The following is a 17,256-nucleotide window of genomic DNA, read 5'->3' on the forward strand; positions in this document are numbered from 1 at the left end:
TGATGCCATGCCACCTTGCTGACAGGAGAGGGGAACTTGTGTTGGTGGGAGAGGAAGAGTTGGCATTGTGCCTCCCAGGGAAGGTGGGAGTATTGGGGTGGTTGAATCCCGAGATAGAGTAAGGATAAGCCCAGGGATGATCTCAGGATGAGCAAAGTGACATGAAGTACCCAAATGTGCTCATCTCCCCACAGTGTCGCTGCTGAAAAACTTAAAACATGCCAACATTGTGACCCTGCATGACCTGATCCACACGGAACGGTCCCTTACCCTCGTCTTTGAGTACCTGGTGAGACAGAGTTGGGGCCATGTGGGAAAGAAGAGGAGGGAGAAAGAATGGAGAGAGAAGGAGGGAGGGAAGAGAGAGGCAAAGGAGGGAGAAGAGAAGGAAGGGAGAGAGGGAGGAAGGAATCAAGGAAGGGAGAAAAGGAGAGAGAAAGGAAAGGAGGGAGGAAAAATGAAGGAATCACGAGAGGGAGGAAGGAGAGAGGAAGAAGGGAAGGAAGAGAAGGAGGAGGGACAAAAGAGAGGGAGGAAAATAGAAAGGATGGAAGGGAAGAAAGAAGGAAGGAGGTTACTCTCCCTTCATAGACCCCCACCCCAACTTTGTTGATCTTGGGTGACCCTGGCTGGGAGAGCCTTTAGTCTTTAGCTATCCAGGGGCTCACATCCTCCAGAGTAGAATGATGAGATGGGCTGGGAAATGAAGAAGGGGCAGGATCTGGTATTCCAGCCCCCTCCCCATCTAAGCTCTGCCCAGATAAGGACTTCCACCTTGGAGCTTGGGGTGCCAGGGTTCTTCTGTCCTTTGGGGAGTGAGTAAGAGCCCACTGCTATGTTCTAGGACAGTGACTTGAAGCACTACTTGGACCACTGCGGAAACCTCATGAGCATGCACAATGTCAAGGTGAGACCCCTCTGGCCCCAGGCCCAGATCCTCCCTGGGACCTCAAGACAGGTCCCAGGGAAGGCAGCCAGTCAGCATTTAGCCTGACACATACGAAGATGTGGCTACAGAGTCAAAGACTGACTTTTTTGACTTTTAAAAAATTTGATATAAGGGGCAGCTAGTTGGCTCAATGAATTGAGAGCCAGGCCTGGAGGGAGGCAGTCCTGGGTTCAAATCTGGCCTCAGACACCTCCTAGCTATGTGACCTTGAGTGAGTCACTTCACCCCTGTTGCCTAACCTTTACCACTCTTCTGCCTTGGAACCAATATTTAGTGTTGATTCTAGGACATAAGGTAAGAGTTTTAAAAAAATTATTGATATCTTTTATCAATCCTTTCCAAACATATCCCCACTCCATACCCAGTTCTCTTTATAACAGAAAAAGAGTTAAGTACAATCACTGTCTTTCAGTTTTGCTTGACAGTATATGAAGCATTCTACACCCACAGTTCCCCATTTCTTTATCTCTTCTCCATGACTGGCTATTCCAGTCACTCAGCCTTTGGTGTCACATCAGCATTCTGTTCACTGCCATTACTGTTCCCTGACCACCAATTCATTCAAGTCTACACTTTAGAAACTGATTTCTTAAAAACAACAACAACAAAAATACATTATACCAAGGGCAGCTAGATAGTGCCATGGATACAGAGCCAAGCCTGGAGACCTGGGTTCAAATGTGGCCTCAGATGATTCTTCACTGGGTGACCCTGGGCCCTAAGTCACTTCACCCCAATTGTCTAGCTCTGGCCACTTTTCTGTCTTAGAACTAATACTAATATGGATACTAAGAATAAGGTTTTAGGGAGGGAAAACAAATGGAGTATACCAGAGCTCAGAATTCCAAATGAGTGCTGGTCCCATCAGAGGCGCCCTTTGGAGGAAGCTCAACTCACATTCTGGCATGGTGGCTGCTGCTCTAAGCCTTCAGGGGAATGCCACTTATTGCTGCTTGTGAGCCACAAAATAATAGAAACTAACATTCATCTGCAAACATTTAAGGTTTGCAGAGCCCTTAGCATGCCTTCTTCTTCCCCTCGAAGCCTTACACTAAGTCTATGAAGCTGAGAATTGTTGTTTGGTCATTTTTCAGTCATGTTCAGTATGATGATCCTTCACTTGGATATGTTTTCATGTGGTAAATTGTTTTTTTTTTAAAAAACCCTTACCTTCTGCCTTAAATACTGTGTATTGGTTCCATGGCAGAAGAGTGGACAGAAGGCAAATGGAGGTTAAATGACTTGCCCAGGGTCACACAGCTAGGAAGTATCTGAGGCTGGGATTGAACCCAGGAATTCTCATCTCTAGGCTTGGCTCTCAATCCACTGAGCCACCTGACTGCTCTAATTTTTTTTTAATTTTTAAAACTCTTGGCTTCTGTCCTAGAATTGACGCTCAGCATTGGTTCCAAGCCAGAAGAGGGTCAAGGGCTGAGCAATGTTTAAGTGATCTGCTCAGGGTCACCCAGCTAGGAAGTGTCTCAAGCCATATTTGAACCCAGGATGTCCCTGTCTCTGGGTTTGGCTCTCTATCCACTCACTGAGCCACCTTGCTGCCCCCCTTTTTGTTTGTTTTTAAAGCAGAGAACCTATTTCCACATATGCTCTTAGCCACATTTGTGCCCCTCTCTGATCTCCCTTGGAGAGGGTGTTGCGCTTACAGTGGGGAAGACCTAGGTTCAAGTTCTGCGTCAGATCCTTTCCTTCCTGTTCGGCTCTGGTTCAGTCCCAACACTCTTCTCAGAGTGCTTCCTCCTCTATTAAATGGGGATCATGGTGACTGTAATACTTGATTACAGGCTAGAGATGGGAGGTCCTAGGTTCAAATCTGGCCTCAGACACTTCCCAGCTGTGTGACCCTGGGCAAGTCACTTGACCCCCATTGCCTAGCCCTTACCACTCTTCTTCCTTGGAGCCAATACACAGTATTGACTCCAAGATGGAAGGTAAAGGTTTAAAAAAATACTTGATTACAGGGCTGTTGTGAGGATCCAACAATAAGAATCAGAACTTGGCCAAAAGCATAGTGTATCTCCTGGGACAGAGCAAGCACAGAACTGCTCAGTACTGCCAGATGCCTGCCCACCACAAGCGCTGTCCACGGGCTACCTCATCTGGTCCCCACAAGGACCCTGGGAGCTCTCATTGTCCCCATGTCGCAGATGAGAAAACTGAGGCTGGTCAAGGCAAAATGGCTTGTCCAGAATCACACAGCTCATCCCATGACAGAATTCAGACTGACTCCAGACCCAACACTCAGTTTATCCTCTGTTCTTCTTAGAAGCTCAAATCAAATTATGTTTCTAGAGTGTGTTACAAATCTTAAAGAGCTCTCAAGGGGCAGCTAAGTGGCTCAGTGAAGAGAAATCCAGGTCTGGAGATGAGAGGTCCTGGGTTCAGATCTGACCTCACATACTTCCTAGCTTGCAACCCTCAGCAAGTCTCTTAACTCCATTTGTCTAGCCTTTGCCTTTTTGTCTTAGAGTTATTACTAAGACAGAAAGGAAGGGTTAAAAATTTTTTAAATAAATTTAAAGGGGCAGCTTGGTGGCTCAGATAGAGAGCCAGGCACAGAGATTGTGAGGTCTTGGGTTCAAAATTGGCCTCAGAGACTTCCTAGCTGTGTGATCCTGGGCAAGTCACTTAACTCCAGTTACCTAGCCTTCTTACTGCTCTTCTGCCTTGCAACTAATATCTAGTATTGCTTCTAAGGCAGAAAGTAAGGGTTGTTAAAAAAAATAATAATTATGCTGTAATCCCATCCTTCTTTCTACGTCCAAAGAAGGAAGTAAACTCTCAGGATCACAAGTGCCATGCCTTAGAGCACAGTACTTGTTATGGATTCTAAAATGGAAGGGAAGGGTTTAAAATAAAGAGATTTTTTTTCAAAAAAGCTCTATAAATTTCAGATTGGTGGCGGAAGAGAAGGAATAGGATGCCCTTCCGGGAACACTCCTCCACATCCCCACACATTCTGGAGTCCCTGCTGCTGTAGCTCCCACCTTCCCTGCCTTGGCTACTGCAAAATACCCCAGGGCCAGAGCAGGGTTCTGCCAACAGGGGGTGGATGAGAAGCCTGCCCGAGTCTCCTTGGGCTTAAGTTTTTCTCTTTCCCCGCCCTCCCCGCCATGGACACTGTCTGACTCAGTTTCCCCCGGGGCTTGCTGAGCTTGTCAGACAGGATTCTTCATAGCGCTCCTCCCACCCCTCCATCCTCCCAGGTCTTTATGTTCCAGCTGCTCCGAGGTCTCTCTTACTGCCACCGACGGAAGATCCTTCACAGGGACCTGAAGCCCCAGAACTTGCTCATCAACGAGAAGGGGGAGCTAAAACTGGCAGACTTCGGTGAGGGCAAGGAGCCAGCCAGGGTGAGGGGACGTCTGGGCCAGGGGCAGCCACGTATAGCTCCATCTCCCCTCCCATGTGGCAGAGTGGGGGTGGGGAACGCGGGCACAGCACAGGGTGTCTCCACTGGACAGACAGTTTAGACACGCCTCTGTCCCCCAGGCCTGGCTCGGGCCAAGTCAGTGCCCACCAAGACTTACTCCAATGAAGTAGTGACCCTTTGGTACCGGCCCCCTGACGTGCTGCTGGGCTCTACGGAATACTCTACTCCCATCGATATGTGGTGAGTGAGAGTAGAGGGGGAGATGGGGAAGGGGCGTTCAGGGGTATGGGGGGGGAGCCCAAGTTTGTTGTTATTTCCATTTTATTTTTTTATTAAAAAATATTTTAAACCCTTAACTTCTGTCACAGAATCAACATATTGTTTTGATTTTTTTTAAACCCCTACCTTCCATCTTGTAATCAATACTGGGTATTGGTTCCAAGGCAGAAGAGTGGTAAAGGCTAGACAATGGGGGTTAAGTGACTTGTCCAAGGTCACACATCTAGGACGTGTCTGAGGCCCGATTTTAATCCAGGACCTCCTGTCTCTCTGGGTTTGGTGCTCTATCCACCGAGTCACCTAGCTGTCCATCAATGATTTTAAGACTGATGAGTGGTAAGGGCTAAGCAATGGGGGTTAAGTGACTTCCCCAGGGTCACACAGCTAAGAAAAGTTTGAGGCCAGATTTGAACCCCCTAGGTTTGATTCTCCATCCACTAAGCCATCTAGCTGCCCCCTTAGTTCCATTTTATAGAGGAAGAAATTGAGGTAAACAGAGTTTAAGTGACTTGCCTAGGGTGACACAGCCAGTAAGTGTCTGAAGTCAGATTTGAACTCAGGTCTTCCTGATTCCAGGCCTGGCACCTTATTCACTGTGCCACCTAACTGCCTCCTTTCTTAGAGAATGTTGGGACATTTAGAGTATATGACTTGCCCGGGGTCCCTCAATCAGCACATGTCAGAACTCAGATCATAGAATCAACCAGAAGGGACCACCAAGGACATCTAAATCCATAGTCCATTTTTAATAAAAAGGAATGCATTTCAGGTGGAGGAGAGAGTCAGGGGAAAAGTACTGAGGTGGGACATGAAGCAGTGTGTATGGGAAGCAGCAGATATAGCTGGATCCTTAGTGTGTGGAATGGAGTCGAGTGTAAGAAGTCTGTGAAGGTTGGAAGGAACAAAGTTGTAGAGGGTTTTGAAAGCTAAACAGAGGGTTTCATATTTTATCTTGGGGGGTAATAGGGAGCCACTGCAGTTTATTTGCTGGGTGGTGAAGTGGGAAGAAAAGAGAAGAGTCAGACTTGTACTTTTTGGGGAAAATTATTTTGGCATAAAGGAAATATTGGAGTGGGGAGAGACTTGAGGCAAGGGTGGGCTACTAAGGAGAAAGATGAGGACGACCCACACTGAGGGGTGATGACTCTGTGAGTGAAGAGAAAGGGGCGTGGGCGGAAATAAGTGATAGAGGAGAAATGACAAGATTTGATGTATGAAATGAAGAAGAATGAGGAGTCCAGGATAATACTAGGGTCATGGACCTGTGGAACTGGGAGGATGATGGTGGCCTCAACAGCAGTAGGGATGGAGAAAGAGGGATTGATTTGAGTGGAATGATGATGAATTCTGTTTGGGACTTGTCAAGTTTGAGATTCCTTGTGGATATCTATTTGGAAAAATGCAATTTTGTCATTGCTGTTCAGTTGTTTCAGTTGTGTCCAACTCTTTGTGACTCCATTTGGGGTTTTCTTGGCAAATATACTAGAGTGGTTCACCATTTCCTTCTCTAGCTCATTTGACAGATGAGGAAACTGAGGCAAGCAGGGTTGAGTGACTAGTAATGGTCAATTGAAAGTTCATGACTGAAACTTATTAGGGAAACTAGGGCTAAATATATAGGCCTTCAGGAGGAGGCATCTACAAAGAGATCATAATTGAGAGCTGATGGGACCACCAAGCAAGAATGCAGAGAGAGAGAAAGGAAGAGGACTTAGGACAGTGTCTTGAGGGAGACTCAACAGTTAGTGAGAATGACATGGATGAAGAGCCAACAAAGGTGACCCACAAAGAGAATCAGGCAGGCCAAAAGAGAGACAGAGAGAGAGAGAGACTGGGGGGGGGAGGGAGAGACAGACAGAGAGAGAGAGAGAGAGAGAGAGAGAGAGAGAGAGAGAGAGAGAGAGAGAGAGAGAGGAATTCCATGAAACCCCAAAGAGGAGAGAAAATCCAGAAAGAGGTTGCAACTGGCAGTACCAAATGCTGCAGAGAGATCAAACAAGATATGGATTAAGAAGAGGCCATTAGATCTGGCAGTTAAGAGATTATTGGTACCTTTTGTCCAGGGCAAGTTCAGTTGAATGATGAGGTCTGAACCCAGGTTGCAGAGAGTCTAGAAAAGAGTGGGGGAAGAGAACGTGGAGGCATCAAGGTTAGATGACTTTTTCAAGGAGTTTAGATGAAAAGGATAAGAAAGATTTAGGATGATGGCTGTAGGGATCTCGGAAGAGTTGGGATAGACCTAAGGATGAGTCTGGTTGTAGTCAGCACTGAGGGAACAATAAGTAGGAAGAGATTGAAGAGAAAGATTGGGAGGAATGAGACAGAGTCCATGAAGAAGAGTTAACATTGGCCATGGGAAGGACCATCTCTTCATCAGAGGCTGGAGTAATAAAGGAGGAGATGGTAGGGGATGATATCAGAGGAACATGATGTGAGAAGAGGAGAAGATGGAGCTCTGGGAGAATGGCCCCAGATTTTTCACTGAAATATGAGGCGAGAGGGTGGAGTTATGAGGTACTGTGGGAGGCTTAAGGAGGTCTGTGTTGATGGCTTATCCCTCTTACTACAGGTCAGATTTAGGAACATAGGATCCTAGCCTTAGAGCTGTAAGAGACCTTAAAGAATCTCTAGTCCAACGCCATCATTTTACCAGTGGGAAGTGAGGCAAAGAGCCATTAAATGACTTGCCAAAGTCACACAGCTAATAAGCATCTGAAGTAGACTCTAAGCTCCTTAAAGGTAGGAACTGTTTTAGCTAAACTGATTCCTCCTTGCCCCCATCGAGCACAAGAGTCCACACAGAGCTGGTGCAACAATGTCTATTAAATGAATTCATCTCTTCCCCCTGACTGCCACATATATCTATCCTGTAGGTATCACTCAGTTCAGTATAGTTTATTGGAGAAAGGATGATGTCTGTGGTGACTCCCCTACCCTCCCCAGGGAGAAAATCCAGTTCTGTCAAGCCCAGGTCCAGTGACCTCCCTTCCTAACTGTTCCCCACAGGGGTGTGGGCTGCATCCACTATGAGATGGCCACTGGAAGGCCCATGTTCCCTGGCTCCACTGTCAAAGAAGAATTGCACCTTATCTTCCGCCTGCTTGGTGAGTACCCTGTCTCTTGCCACCAGAGGGCTCCTCAGCATAGTGCCCAATTCCTCCATGAGAGGTTCAGCTCCTCCCAAGCAGAGAGGAGCATGGTCTTTGTGGGATCTCACCTCCCAGACCTAGGTTTCCTTCTTGGCAAGTTCTCTGTAAGATTGGGGGGTTCCATAGTGATATCTGTATTCTAACCCCAGACCTTCTAGTGCAGCATTGGCAAAGTACTGGCATGTGTGCCCAGCTGCTCCATTCCCCCTCTTCCCTACTCCTGAAAACATTTTTTTGCATGCCTCAGCCCTCTGACCCAAAAGTGAGTACTTCCTCCCTCCACTCTCTGAAGTAATGAGGGGGGTTCACAGACAGCTTGAAGTTGCCGTTTTAGGCACATGAACTTGAAAACCTTCGCCAGCGCTGCTCTAATACATCCCTGCTTGGGCTGCCTTGGCCCTACCCTCTCCCCTATGGCTCCTAGTCCCCACATCTCTCTTTTCTCATCCCTCCATGTCTTCTCCTCAGGGACCCCCACAGAAGAGAGCTGGCCAGGAGTGACATCCCTCCCTGAGTTCCGAGCCTACAACTTCCCCCGGTACAAACCTCAACCACTCATCAACCATGCTCCCAGGTACCCTTACAACTGTGTGTTCCAAGCCTTACCCTTCCTTCTATGAGATCATAGATTAGATAAGCTAGGATAGGATAGATGGACTAAATCAAATAGGATAGATTAGATAGATGGATGGATGACTATGAGGGGGGGGAGAGAGAGAGAGAGAGAGAGAGAGAGAGAGAGAGAGAGAGAGAGAGAGAGAGAGAGAGAGAGAGAGAGAGAGAGAGAGAGAGAGAGAGAGAGAGAGAGAGAGGAAGGTAGGTAGATACATACATAAATACATAGATAGGATAGGTTCCATAGATGGATTAAATAAGATAGGATATATTGGATAGATAGATAGATGGACAGATAGAGGGGTAGATCAATAAGATAGGGTCCATGGATAGATTAAATAGATGGATGACGAGAGAGAGAGAGAGAGAGAGAGAGAGAGAGAGAGAGAGAGAGAGAGAGAGAGAGAGAGAGAGAGAGGAAGGGAGGGAGGGAGGGAGGGAGAGAGATTGATTGAAGTGAGGGAGAGAGATACATAGATAGGATGGATTCCATAGATGTATTAAATAAGATAGGACAGTTTGGATAGATGGATGGATGAATAAATAGGAGGGTTAGATCAATAGGATAGGGTCCATGGATGAATGGATGGATAGGTAGATGGGTAGATACATAGGATGGGTTCCATAGATAGATTAAATAAGATAGGATAGATCAGTCAGATGGATGGATAGAAAGATAGAAAGACATGTATTAAGCACTTACTATATGCCAAGGATTGTGATAAGCATCGGGGTTACAAACACAAAGCAATGCATTTGATACTTTTAAAGAGTTTATAGTCTAATGTGGGAAGATAACACCAACCCCATGGGGTAGGTAGAGAATCCATATTTATGATATAGCTGGAAATTAGACCCAATATCTTCATCTTCCCCCAGCATATATAGCCTTAGTCAAACAAGGCTTCTGCCAGACGACAGATCAATGAGTAAGGGCTAAAGAGAGGCAGATTTGTGCTCAATTTAAGGAAGAACTTAACAGTCAAAGTCAGTGGTCTGAGCTGGTGAGCTCTGCATCCTTGGAGAGCATCAAACTGAATCAACCGATGTTGTAAAGGAGATTCATCCCCCAAGTAGGGATTGAATCCAGTGATTTCTGAGGTCTCCTCCAACTCTGAGTCTGTGATTCTGGAACCTAGTTGGGCATGGGGTGTAGTTTGAGCCTTAGTTTGAGCCACTGCTATGACACAGTGTAGTGGATGATAGACAAGACTTCTGCTGGCTCACTCTTCCCCACCTCACCTTCTGGATGTCATCGTTACAGGTTGGACACAGACGGCATTGACCTACTTACCAGCCTCCTCCTGGTGAGTGGCCTCCCAATTTTGGGGTCCAAAAGTAGCAGGCAAGCCCAACCTGAAACTTCAGAGCTCTGATCCTAAGCACTGCCTCCTTTGGGTCTCCTGATGCCACAGATGTCCCTGTCTTCTTGGGTCACCAGGATTCAGTATATCTGTCTCATGTGGGAGGTGATGTGGGGTGATTGAAAGAACCCTAAATTTGGAGTTTTAAATTTAGAAACTTGACCCTAACTAATTGAGGCCATAGACAAGTTTCTTTTTCCCCTCCAGGTACCAGATTCCTTATCTATAAAATGAGGGATTGAACTAAATGATCTCTAAAGTCCGATCAGTCTTTGAATCCAGTGGTCCATGTCCTCAAAGCGAATTCTTTCCCAGAAAATATTTGATCCCATTTGTCCCTTTCTCTGGGTACTTTGAGATCTTTCTACTTTTGTCCCCGCTGCTCCCTAATTGATGCCTTTCCCAGAATTCCAAGTACTCTTATATCTTTGACACTTTGCTTTTTAGTATGAAGCCAAGAGCCGGATCTCTGCAGAGGAAGCCCTGAGACACCCTTACTTTGGGCCCCTGGGGGAGCGTGTGCACCAACTCCCTGACAGTAAGTGGATCTAGAAAAGCCATCATAAAAGTAGACAGGGCATTGGATTCCCAATCATGAAGATTTGGATTCAAATCCTGTCCTAGACACATGCTAGCTATGTAACTCTAAACAAGACATTTGATTGCTCTGTTCCTTAATTTCCCAATCTTTTTTTTTTTTTAAGAAGCATTAGACTCAGTGATCTTCATGATCTTATAAGGACCTTCAGAGAAAGAACAATGGCCCAAAAGCTAAGAGTTTAGTTCATTCTGTCACCAATTATCCATAGGACCTCTAGTAAGTCACTTTCCTTCTCCAGGCCTCAGTTTCCCTAACTGTAAAATTTAAGGAATGAACTAAGATTGTGAGGTCACTCCCATCTCTAACATCCTTTCTCTCCTTTTTTAATTTGGAAAATTTTATTTAATGAATTAATTTAGAATATTTTTCCATGGTTATAGTATTCATGTTCTTACCCTCCCCTCCTCCCACCCTCTTCCCATAGCTGGCACGCAATTCCACCAGGTTTTACTTGTGTCATTATCAAGATCTATTTCCATATTATTGCAACATCCTTTCTCTTTAAAAAAAAAATTTCATTTCTAATGATCAGTCAACTAGTATTTATTATGTTCCTACTATGTGCCAGACATTGTCCTAATCCCTAAAGTTGATGTCTTTTGCTTTTTACATTTTGTTCCTTTCCAGATAAAATTCCTCCTTTCTCTCCTCCCCAGCAGTCTGTCCTTTGTCAACAAAGATTTTTAAAAAGAGAAGGACAAAATGCAGGTCATCAAGTTTAGCCAAGGCATCTCCATACACACAAAATTCCGGACCCACAGCCCCTCATTGCTGAAATGAAGGGAGGAAAATGCATTTTTTCAACCTTTCTCTGGAGTCAATGTTCTTCAGTATAATACACATTCTTCAGTTTCCTTTGTTTTTGATGTTGTTCATTGAGATTTCTCTGTTTTAGGGGAGGGAGGAGTGGGAGAGGAGTCTGGGGACACCTGAGCTGGGTTTTCATGTTATTATTATTGTTGTCCAGTCTTTTTGACCCCAGGGACCATAGCCACCCATAGGATTTTCTTGGCAAAGACACAGGAGTGGTTTTTCCATTTCCTTCTCTAGTGGATCCAACGGATCCTTTTATCAGGCAGAGAATAAATGACTTGACCAGAGTCACACAGCTAAGAAGTATATGGGGCTGGATTTGAACTCAGGACTTCCTGACTCCAGCCCCAGCCTAACCACTGAGACAAAGCTGCTTCTCTGGGTTTTCATAGGGACCTCCGGATGAAGAATGGTCCTCTACTAGCACTCCTGCACTCATCGGTGGACCTCAGACTTTTTTTGGCCAATAACACAATATTCTCTGCCAGTGAAGGATATGGCCCTGGTCCATTTAAGTTGATAACATATGGGAGAGCCTGGAGGCTGACATGCGGAGTTTCCTCTGAACAGGGGCAGACTCTTTTGTTAAGTTTGTGATTCTAGGTTGTTTAAGATTAGCAGGCATGTGCAGCAGGCAATTTTGGTTTGTTTTGCAAATATGACACTTGCCATCCTACACGTGCTGGCGAAGAAAAATGTAATTAAGCAAAACTGTAAAGTTTCTTTGAGCTGGAAGCACAAAACATCTAAAATGTTGAAGTCTGTCCTTAGAGAAGCACTGTCTTAGTCACCAAAGGGGTTGGGAGGGGGAACTAAGTAAGGGGTTAAGTGGCTTGCCCAGGGACCCACTATGTGTCAGAGGTCAAACTTGAACCTGAGGCTTCCTGTATTTGAGACCAGCGCTCTAGCCCATATACTATACTTGCTCTCTTCTCTGTGCTTTTAAAAATGTGTAATTCACGGGGCAGCAAGATAGCACAGGGGATAGAATGCCACTGGTGGGTTCAAATATGACCTCAGACATTTCCTAGCTGTGTGACCCTGGACGGGTCACTTAACCGTAATTGCCTAGCCCTTGCCTTTCTGCCTTAGAGTTGTTACTAATTCAGAAAGTAAAGGTTTTAAAAATAGGTGATTCGTTTTGAATTTAACTTTAAATAATAATAAAGCAAATTTCGCTTACATTTGAAACTCTTTGAAGTTTTAAGAAATGACCATAATCGTGTTCAAATCCAGATCCTTTCTCCTAGCTTCTTTCTGTCCATTTTTGCTTTCCTTCCCCTGGAGTTTGTCTCAATTTTCCTTTTATGTGGCTGGTGTGGATGTTCCCCAGCTGGTCTTGTGTTCTTCATTTACTGTCTTTCCACATAAATCTTTCCATATTTCTTTTCCTTTTTCCCAGCAGTCATTTTTTTAAACCCTTATGTTCTGTCTTAGAATCAATACTAAGTATCAGTTCCAAGGCAGAAGAGTGGTTGGGGCTAGGCAGTGGGGGTTCAGCAACTTGCCCAGAGTCATACAGGGATTGTAGAAGTAAAAATGAATAAATACTCCTATTATTTAAAAAAAGAGGGGGAAAAGAAAAAGGGTTCTTTCAGTCAAGTGAGCAGAGCAAAGAGAGCCAGAGACATGCACCTGCAGCACTTCACCAAAAGCACACGCTCTGAAAGAAGAGCCCCACAGCGTAGGTCTCAGCCAGATTTACCTCCCAAGCATCCTTACATAAAATGAGGACGTAACTTAAAAGGATGCTGGGAATGTAGCTCAAGTGTGGCAAATTTTCCATCTGCACAGGAGGAAGTGTCTGAGGTCAGATTTGAACCTAGGACCTCCCATCTCCAAGTCTGACTGCCTATCCACTGGGCCACCTACCTGTCCCAAAGTCATTCTTCATTGCACTTGAGGTCAGCCCTGACTTTCTGAGAGTACTCACACATAGCTCACAGTCACATGTACTTTTCTCTCTCCGTACCCATAAAGCATTTTACACTGAGACCGAAGACAGGCTCATGAGACAGCTCTGGCTCCTTGCCACCTTCTCCCCAGCCCCTGGAGACAGATTACTCTGGTTGATGAAGATTAGCCTAAAGGAAAATTCCTCTGTTTCTAGCCTGGCCAGCCAAGCCAGGAGATGTGGCAAGAGGGAAGGCGCTGGGATACTTCCATCCGTGAGCACCGGCTTCCCCTCGTCTCTTTCCCTCTCTCACCTCCCGCGCTCTAAAGGCAATTCAGTCCTAGAGCTGTGCAGCAACGAACTTATCCCCCGAGATTCTGGGATGTTCTGGTTCTCAAATACCTACCATCAAGCAGCGGGGGCAGCTAGTGCTGGAGATCAGCCCTCAGACACTTTACTGGCTGTGTGACTCTGGGCGAGCCACTTCATCCTTCTTTGCCTCAGTTTCCTCATCAGGACAAGGGGGCATTAACGGCGCCCCCCTACAGGCTTGCTGCAAGGTTCAAAGGAGATAACTTTTGTAAAGTGCATTAGAGAGGCTATTTAAATGCTTATTCTTTGCCTTCTTTCCCTCTTCTCACCCCCACAGCTGCCTCCATCTTCTCTCTAAAGGAAATTCAGCTCCAGAAGGACCCAGGTTACCGGGGCTTATCCTTCCAGCAGACAGGTAATGTGGGTTATTCTCCATGCCATCCCCTCTCTCTCAGAGCTGCTGGCCATCTGTGGGGCAAGTGTGCATCCCCAGAGGGAGAGTGGGGATGGCTCCCCATCCGTCTAATGGAAATTCACAGAGCCCCTGTGAGGCTAAAAGGGAATAGGGTGGTTTCCCTAGTCTCCATCCCACATACTCATTCTTTTCTTTTTTTTAAACCTTTCCATCACTACTCTGTATTAGTTCCAAGGCAGAAGAGTGGTAAAGGCTAGGCAATGGGGGTTCAGTGACTTGCTCAGGGTCACCCAGCCAGGAGGAGGTCCTCCTGTCTCCAGGGCTGGTTCTCTGAGGCACCTCACTGCCCCCATACTCATTCTTTCCTCAGTTTCTCGATATAGAGCTTTTTTCCCCCAGTGGAGTGAACCCCACTCTTTAGGGTTCCCAGTCTAATATTGCCTAACAAGGATGCAGCTAGATATATCTGTCAACAGACACACCCTCTGAAATGCTAGGTTTGGGGACCACCTTTAGGGGACGTCCCTTGACCCCAAGATCTTGATAGTTTGATACCCCGAGTGCTCGAGAGTTTAATGCCCTTTGGTGGTTCCTAGAGCAATTTCTCTGCCCTGCCCCTATTTTATTATGTTGCTTCACAACGGAGATCCAATTTACTGCCGATATCCTTTATCCCAGGTCTGGGGACTCTTTTTGTGTCTTTAATGATTTTTTTAAATTTTAATTGATTCATTGATTTCATTATTTATTTATTTCATGTAGAAATAATTTTTGTCAATTGTTTTCTGACATTTGGGGATTCAGATTCCCCCCCTCCCCACCCTGACCCCCAAGCAGTAAATAGTCTGTTATGGGTTATCTGGGTACTTATTTTGAGAAGTAAGTTTTTATTTCCCTGAAACCAGGTTCCATCTAAGCCACCCTCTTTTTCTCTCCCCTGTTCTGTCTTCCAGGCCGAGGGAAGAACCGGAGACAAAGCATCTTCTGAGCTAGATGTCCCTGTCCCCCCACCACAGGCCACAAAAGTGATGAGACACCCCCAACACAGCTGTCCAGGGCTGGGTTTGGGGGCCTAGAGTTGCCTAAAGAGGGTTGGGGGCCCCAGCTGAATGGGAGGGAAGCCCATCGGCCCTGTTGGCTGCTGGTGTGTCCCCTGTCCTTCCTTTGAAAACCTCTCCTGGGGGCTCTGATCCCTGGCTCCCCACCACCTCCTCCTCAGCCCCTGGGGTTGAGCACCACGGTTTGTAACCCCAGCTCCAGCCTGGCAGGAGGAAAAGGAGGCAAGAAAGAATGGGCCAGGATTCTTCCGTCTGTGCTCAGGCTGGGGGAAGATGGAGTAACCCAAATGGAGCAAGATGGCACTGGCTGGCTCTTCAGAGGCTCCTTCGCACAAGGCCTCTCTGGCCAAGCAGAGCTTGGCTGATACCCTGACATCGGCAGGGCCAACTGTAGGCACACCCCTGCTGGCTCATTGGCACCTTCCTCACCAGCCTCTGTGGGAGGCGGGCAAAAGCTTCCCTTCATCCCTGACAGCTTCGTTTCTTTTATTCCCTTACAGTTAAAGAAAGGGTGTTCTAACCTTCCCAGGACCCTCAAATCCTGGGCACTCGTCTCTGTGCCAAAGGTCCTTGTCCCCTAACATCCACCAGCTTCTCTCTCCAGCCTGGGGGGAATTGGTGCCCGTCAGCCATGGCAAGAGGGTTTTTAGTGCCTGGGTACCCCTAGATCCCTGTCCTCCTTACCACATCCCCCACGACTGCTGGGCTCTGTCAGCTCTGCCTCCAAGGTTGTTTGCTGCTCCCCTTCTGGTAGCCCTATCACCCTGACACAGCTGCCCCCCTTCTGGTAGCCCTATCACCCTGACACTGGATGGCACCTCCCTCTGGTGCCAAATATGGCGAGAGGCTGCCCTGCTGTTGCCTGTTTCTTCCTGCCCTCTCCACCTCAGCGCCCTTCACTTTGAATGGAATTCCCTTCGACTGAAGGATGGGAGAGAGCTTATTGTTCCTAGGAAGTCTTCCTCTCCTGGCCCTGCCTCACCTTCCCTTCTCAACAGCCCTATGTTCAGCATCAGAATATGAGTGTCCGATCCTGCCTGCCCCTTACTCCTCAGAGGTCAGGGCAGGAAGACATCAGGATAATCTTGTTGCTGTGTCCACAGGAGCAGGGTCCCTTCTGGGCCATCACCCCTGTCTAGCTCATCGTCTACCTTACGATAGGAGGTCATGCTCCACCGGACCCTAGCCCCGAACCCACTATGGGTGCTCTGCTGTCCCTAAGCCCCTGACCATCCTCCGTGTACCAGGCTGCCCGCAGGGATGGTCATGGGCAGGGAGTGGCCACATGGGGCCGGTCCAAAAGCTAGTCGTGAGAGGAATCCGGAATTTGCTGACTTGGGACTAGTTTCTCTGAAGGGGTCCTGCCCCTTCTTTCCAACACCTCCCTGCCTCCAAAGCCAATTATTCCCCCTGCCCTGCCTCCCGAAAGAGCAATCTAAACTTAGAAAAGGTAAATGGACCCTGTGCCAGGGATGCTTCATCTTCTTCTCGCTTGCCCTGTTTCCCCAGCTCATAATTCTCTGCAGGAACATACTTTGTGTCATCCCACCTCTGTATCATGTGAGGCATCAAGAACCACCTACAATATCCCTGAATCCCCATCCCCAACCCCCTGCTCCACCAAAGGACCAATCCCTTTGAGCCATGCTTCTCCTGCCTTGCTTCTCCCCAGGGAGAGGACCTGGGGGCTACCTTCCCCCCCCCCCCTTCAACTGTACTGTGAACGTCCTGTCTCCTGTCCTGTGACTCAGTGCAAAGACAGATAATCTATTTAACTCATTGTACAAAAAGAAGCAAACAATCCCTTGAAGATGAGGTGATTTTTCAGCAGGTTGATTCCAAAGAATGGGGAAAGGTATGCATGTGTGTGAAGAGTGTGGGTGGGTGTCAGGATCTATGCAGGCTTTATTGTCTTTTTTTAATGAAGAGAGAGTTTGATTTTTGTACTGCCCAAGGCTGCTTCTGTGGGGTTCCCTGACACATTGCCCAGATGTATTGTGAATGCAACCAAGCAAAGGGCCAGAAATAAATCATCAAGTCTGGAGTAGGTGTGATGGTTTGGGGAACTGGAAAGCAAGAAGCAACAGGTTCTGAGTCGCTGCTCATCGCATCTGGACCATTCACTCATTCAGCACCAATTTTGTGGAAGCTCTGGACTTACAATGACCTTTCACTCCCATAGGAGGGGAAAGACATACTAGTTTGTGATACTGGGAAGGATGGATCATAGAGGACCTAAAAGGCCATCTAAGCCAACCCCATCATTTTACAGCAGAGGAAAATGGGACCTGGAGGGGGTTAAATGTTTTGCCCAAGATCGTACCAGTCATAAAATGTCAAAACTGGGGTTTGAGCCTAAGTCCTCAGACACCAGAACTTTTTTTTTTTGCAGGGGGGAATTTTTAAAATGTTATACACA

At 46.8% G+C, this 17,256-nt stretch overlaps 1 protein-coding gene across 1 annotated transcript in view; it reads left to right on the forward strand.

Annotated features, from left to right (window-relative positions):
* The window catches only part of CDK18 (cyclin dependent kinase 18), a 58,077-nt gene extending 41,196 nt beyond the window's left edge, over positions 1-16,881 (forward strand). The window contains exons 7-16 of the mRNA XM_056815815.1: positions 195-289; positions 845-907; positions 4,171-4,294; positions 4,457-4,577; positions 7,623-7,720; positions 8,234-8,339; positions 9,645-9,687; positions 10,192-10,282; positions 13,702-13,779; positions 14,733-16,881. Coding sequence (XP_056671793.1) covers positions 195-289; positions 845-907; positions 4,171-4,294; positions 4,457-4,577; positions 7,623-7,720; positions 8,234-8,339; positions 9,645-9,687; positions 10,192-10,282; positions 13,702-13,779; positions 14,733-14,767 — 854 coding nt within the window. The 3' untranslated portion in view covers positions 14,768-16,881. The remainder of the gene's footprint in view (positions 1-194; positions 290-844; positions 908-4,170; positions 4,295-4,456; positions 4,578-7,622; positions 7,721-8,233; positions 8,340-9,644; positions 9,688-10,191; positions 10,283-13,701; positions 13,780-14,732) is intronic.
* The last annotated feature ends 375 nt before the right edge of the window (positions 16,882-17,256 follow it).

This window comes from Monodelphis domestica, chromosome 2, assembly GCF_027887165.1.
Source record: "Monodelphis domestica isolate mMonDom1 chromosome 2, mMonDom1.pri, whole genome shotgun sequence".
NCBI lineage: Eukaryota > Metazoa > Chordata > Mammalia > Didelphimorphia > Didelphidae > Monodelphis > Monodelphis domestica.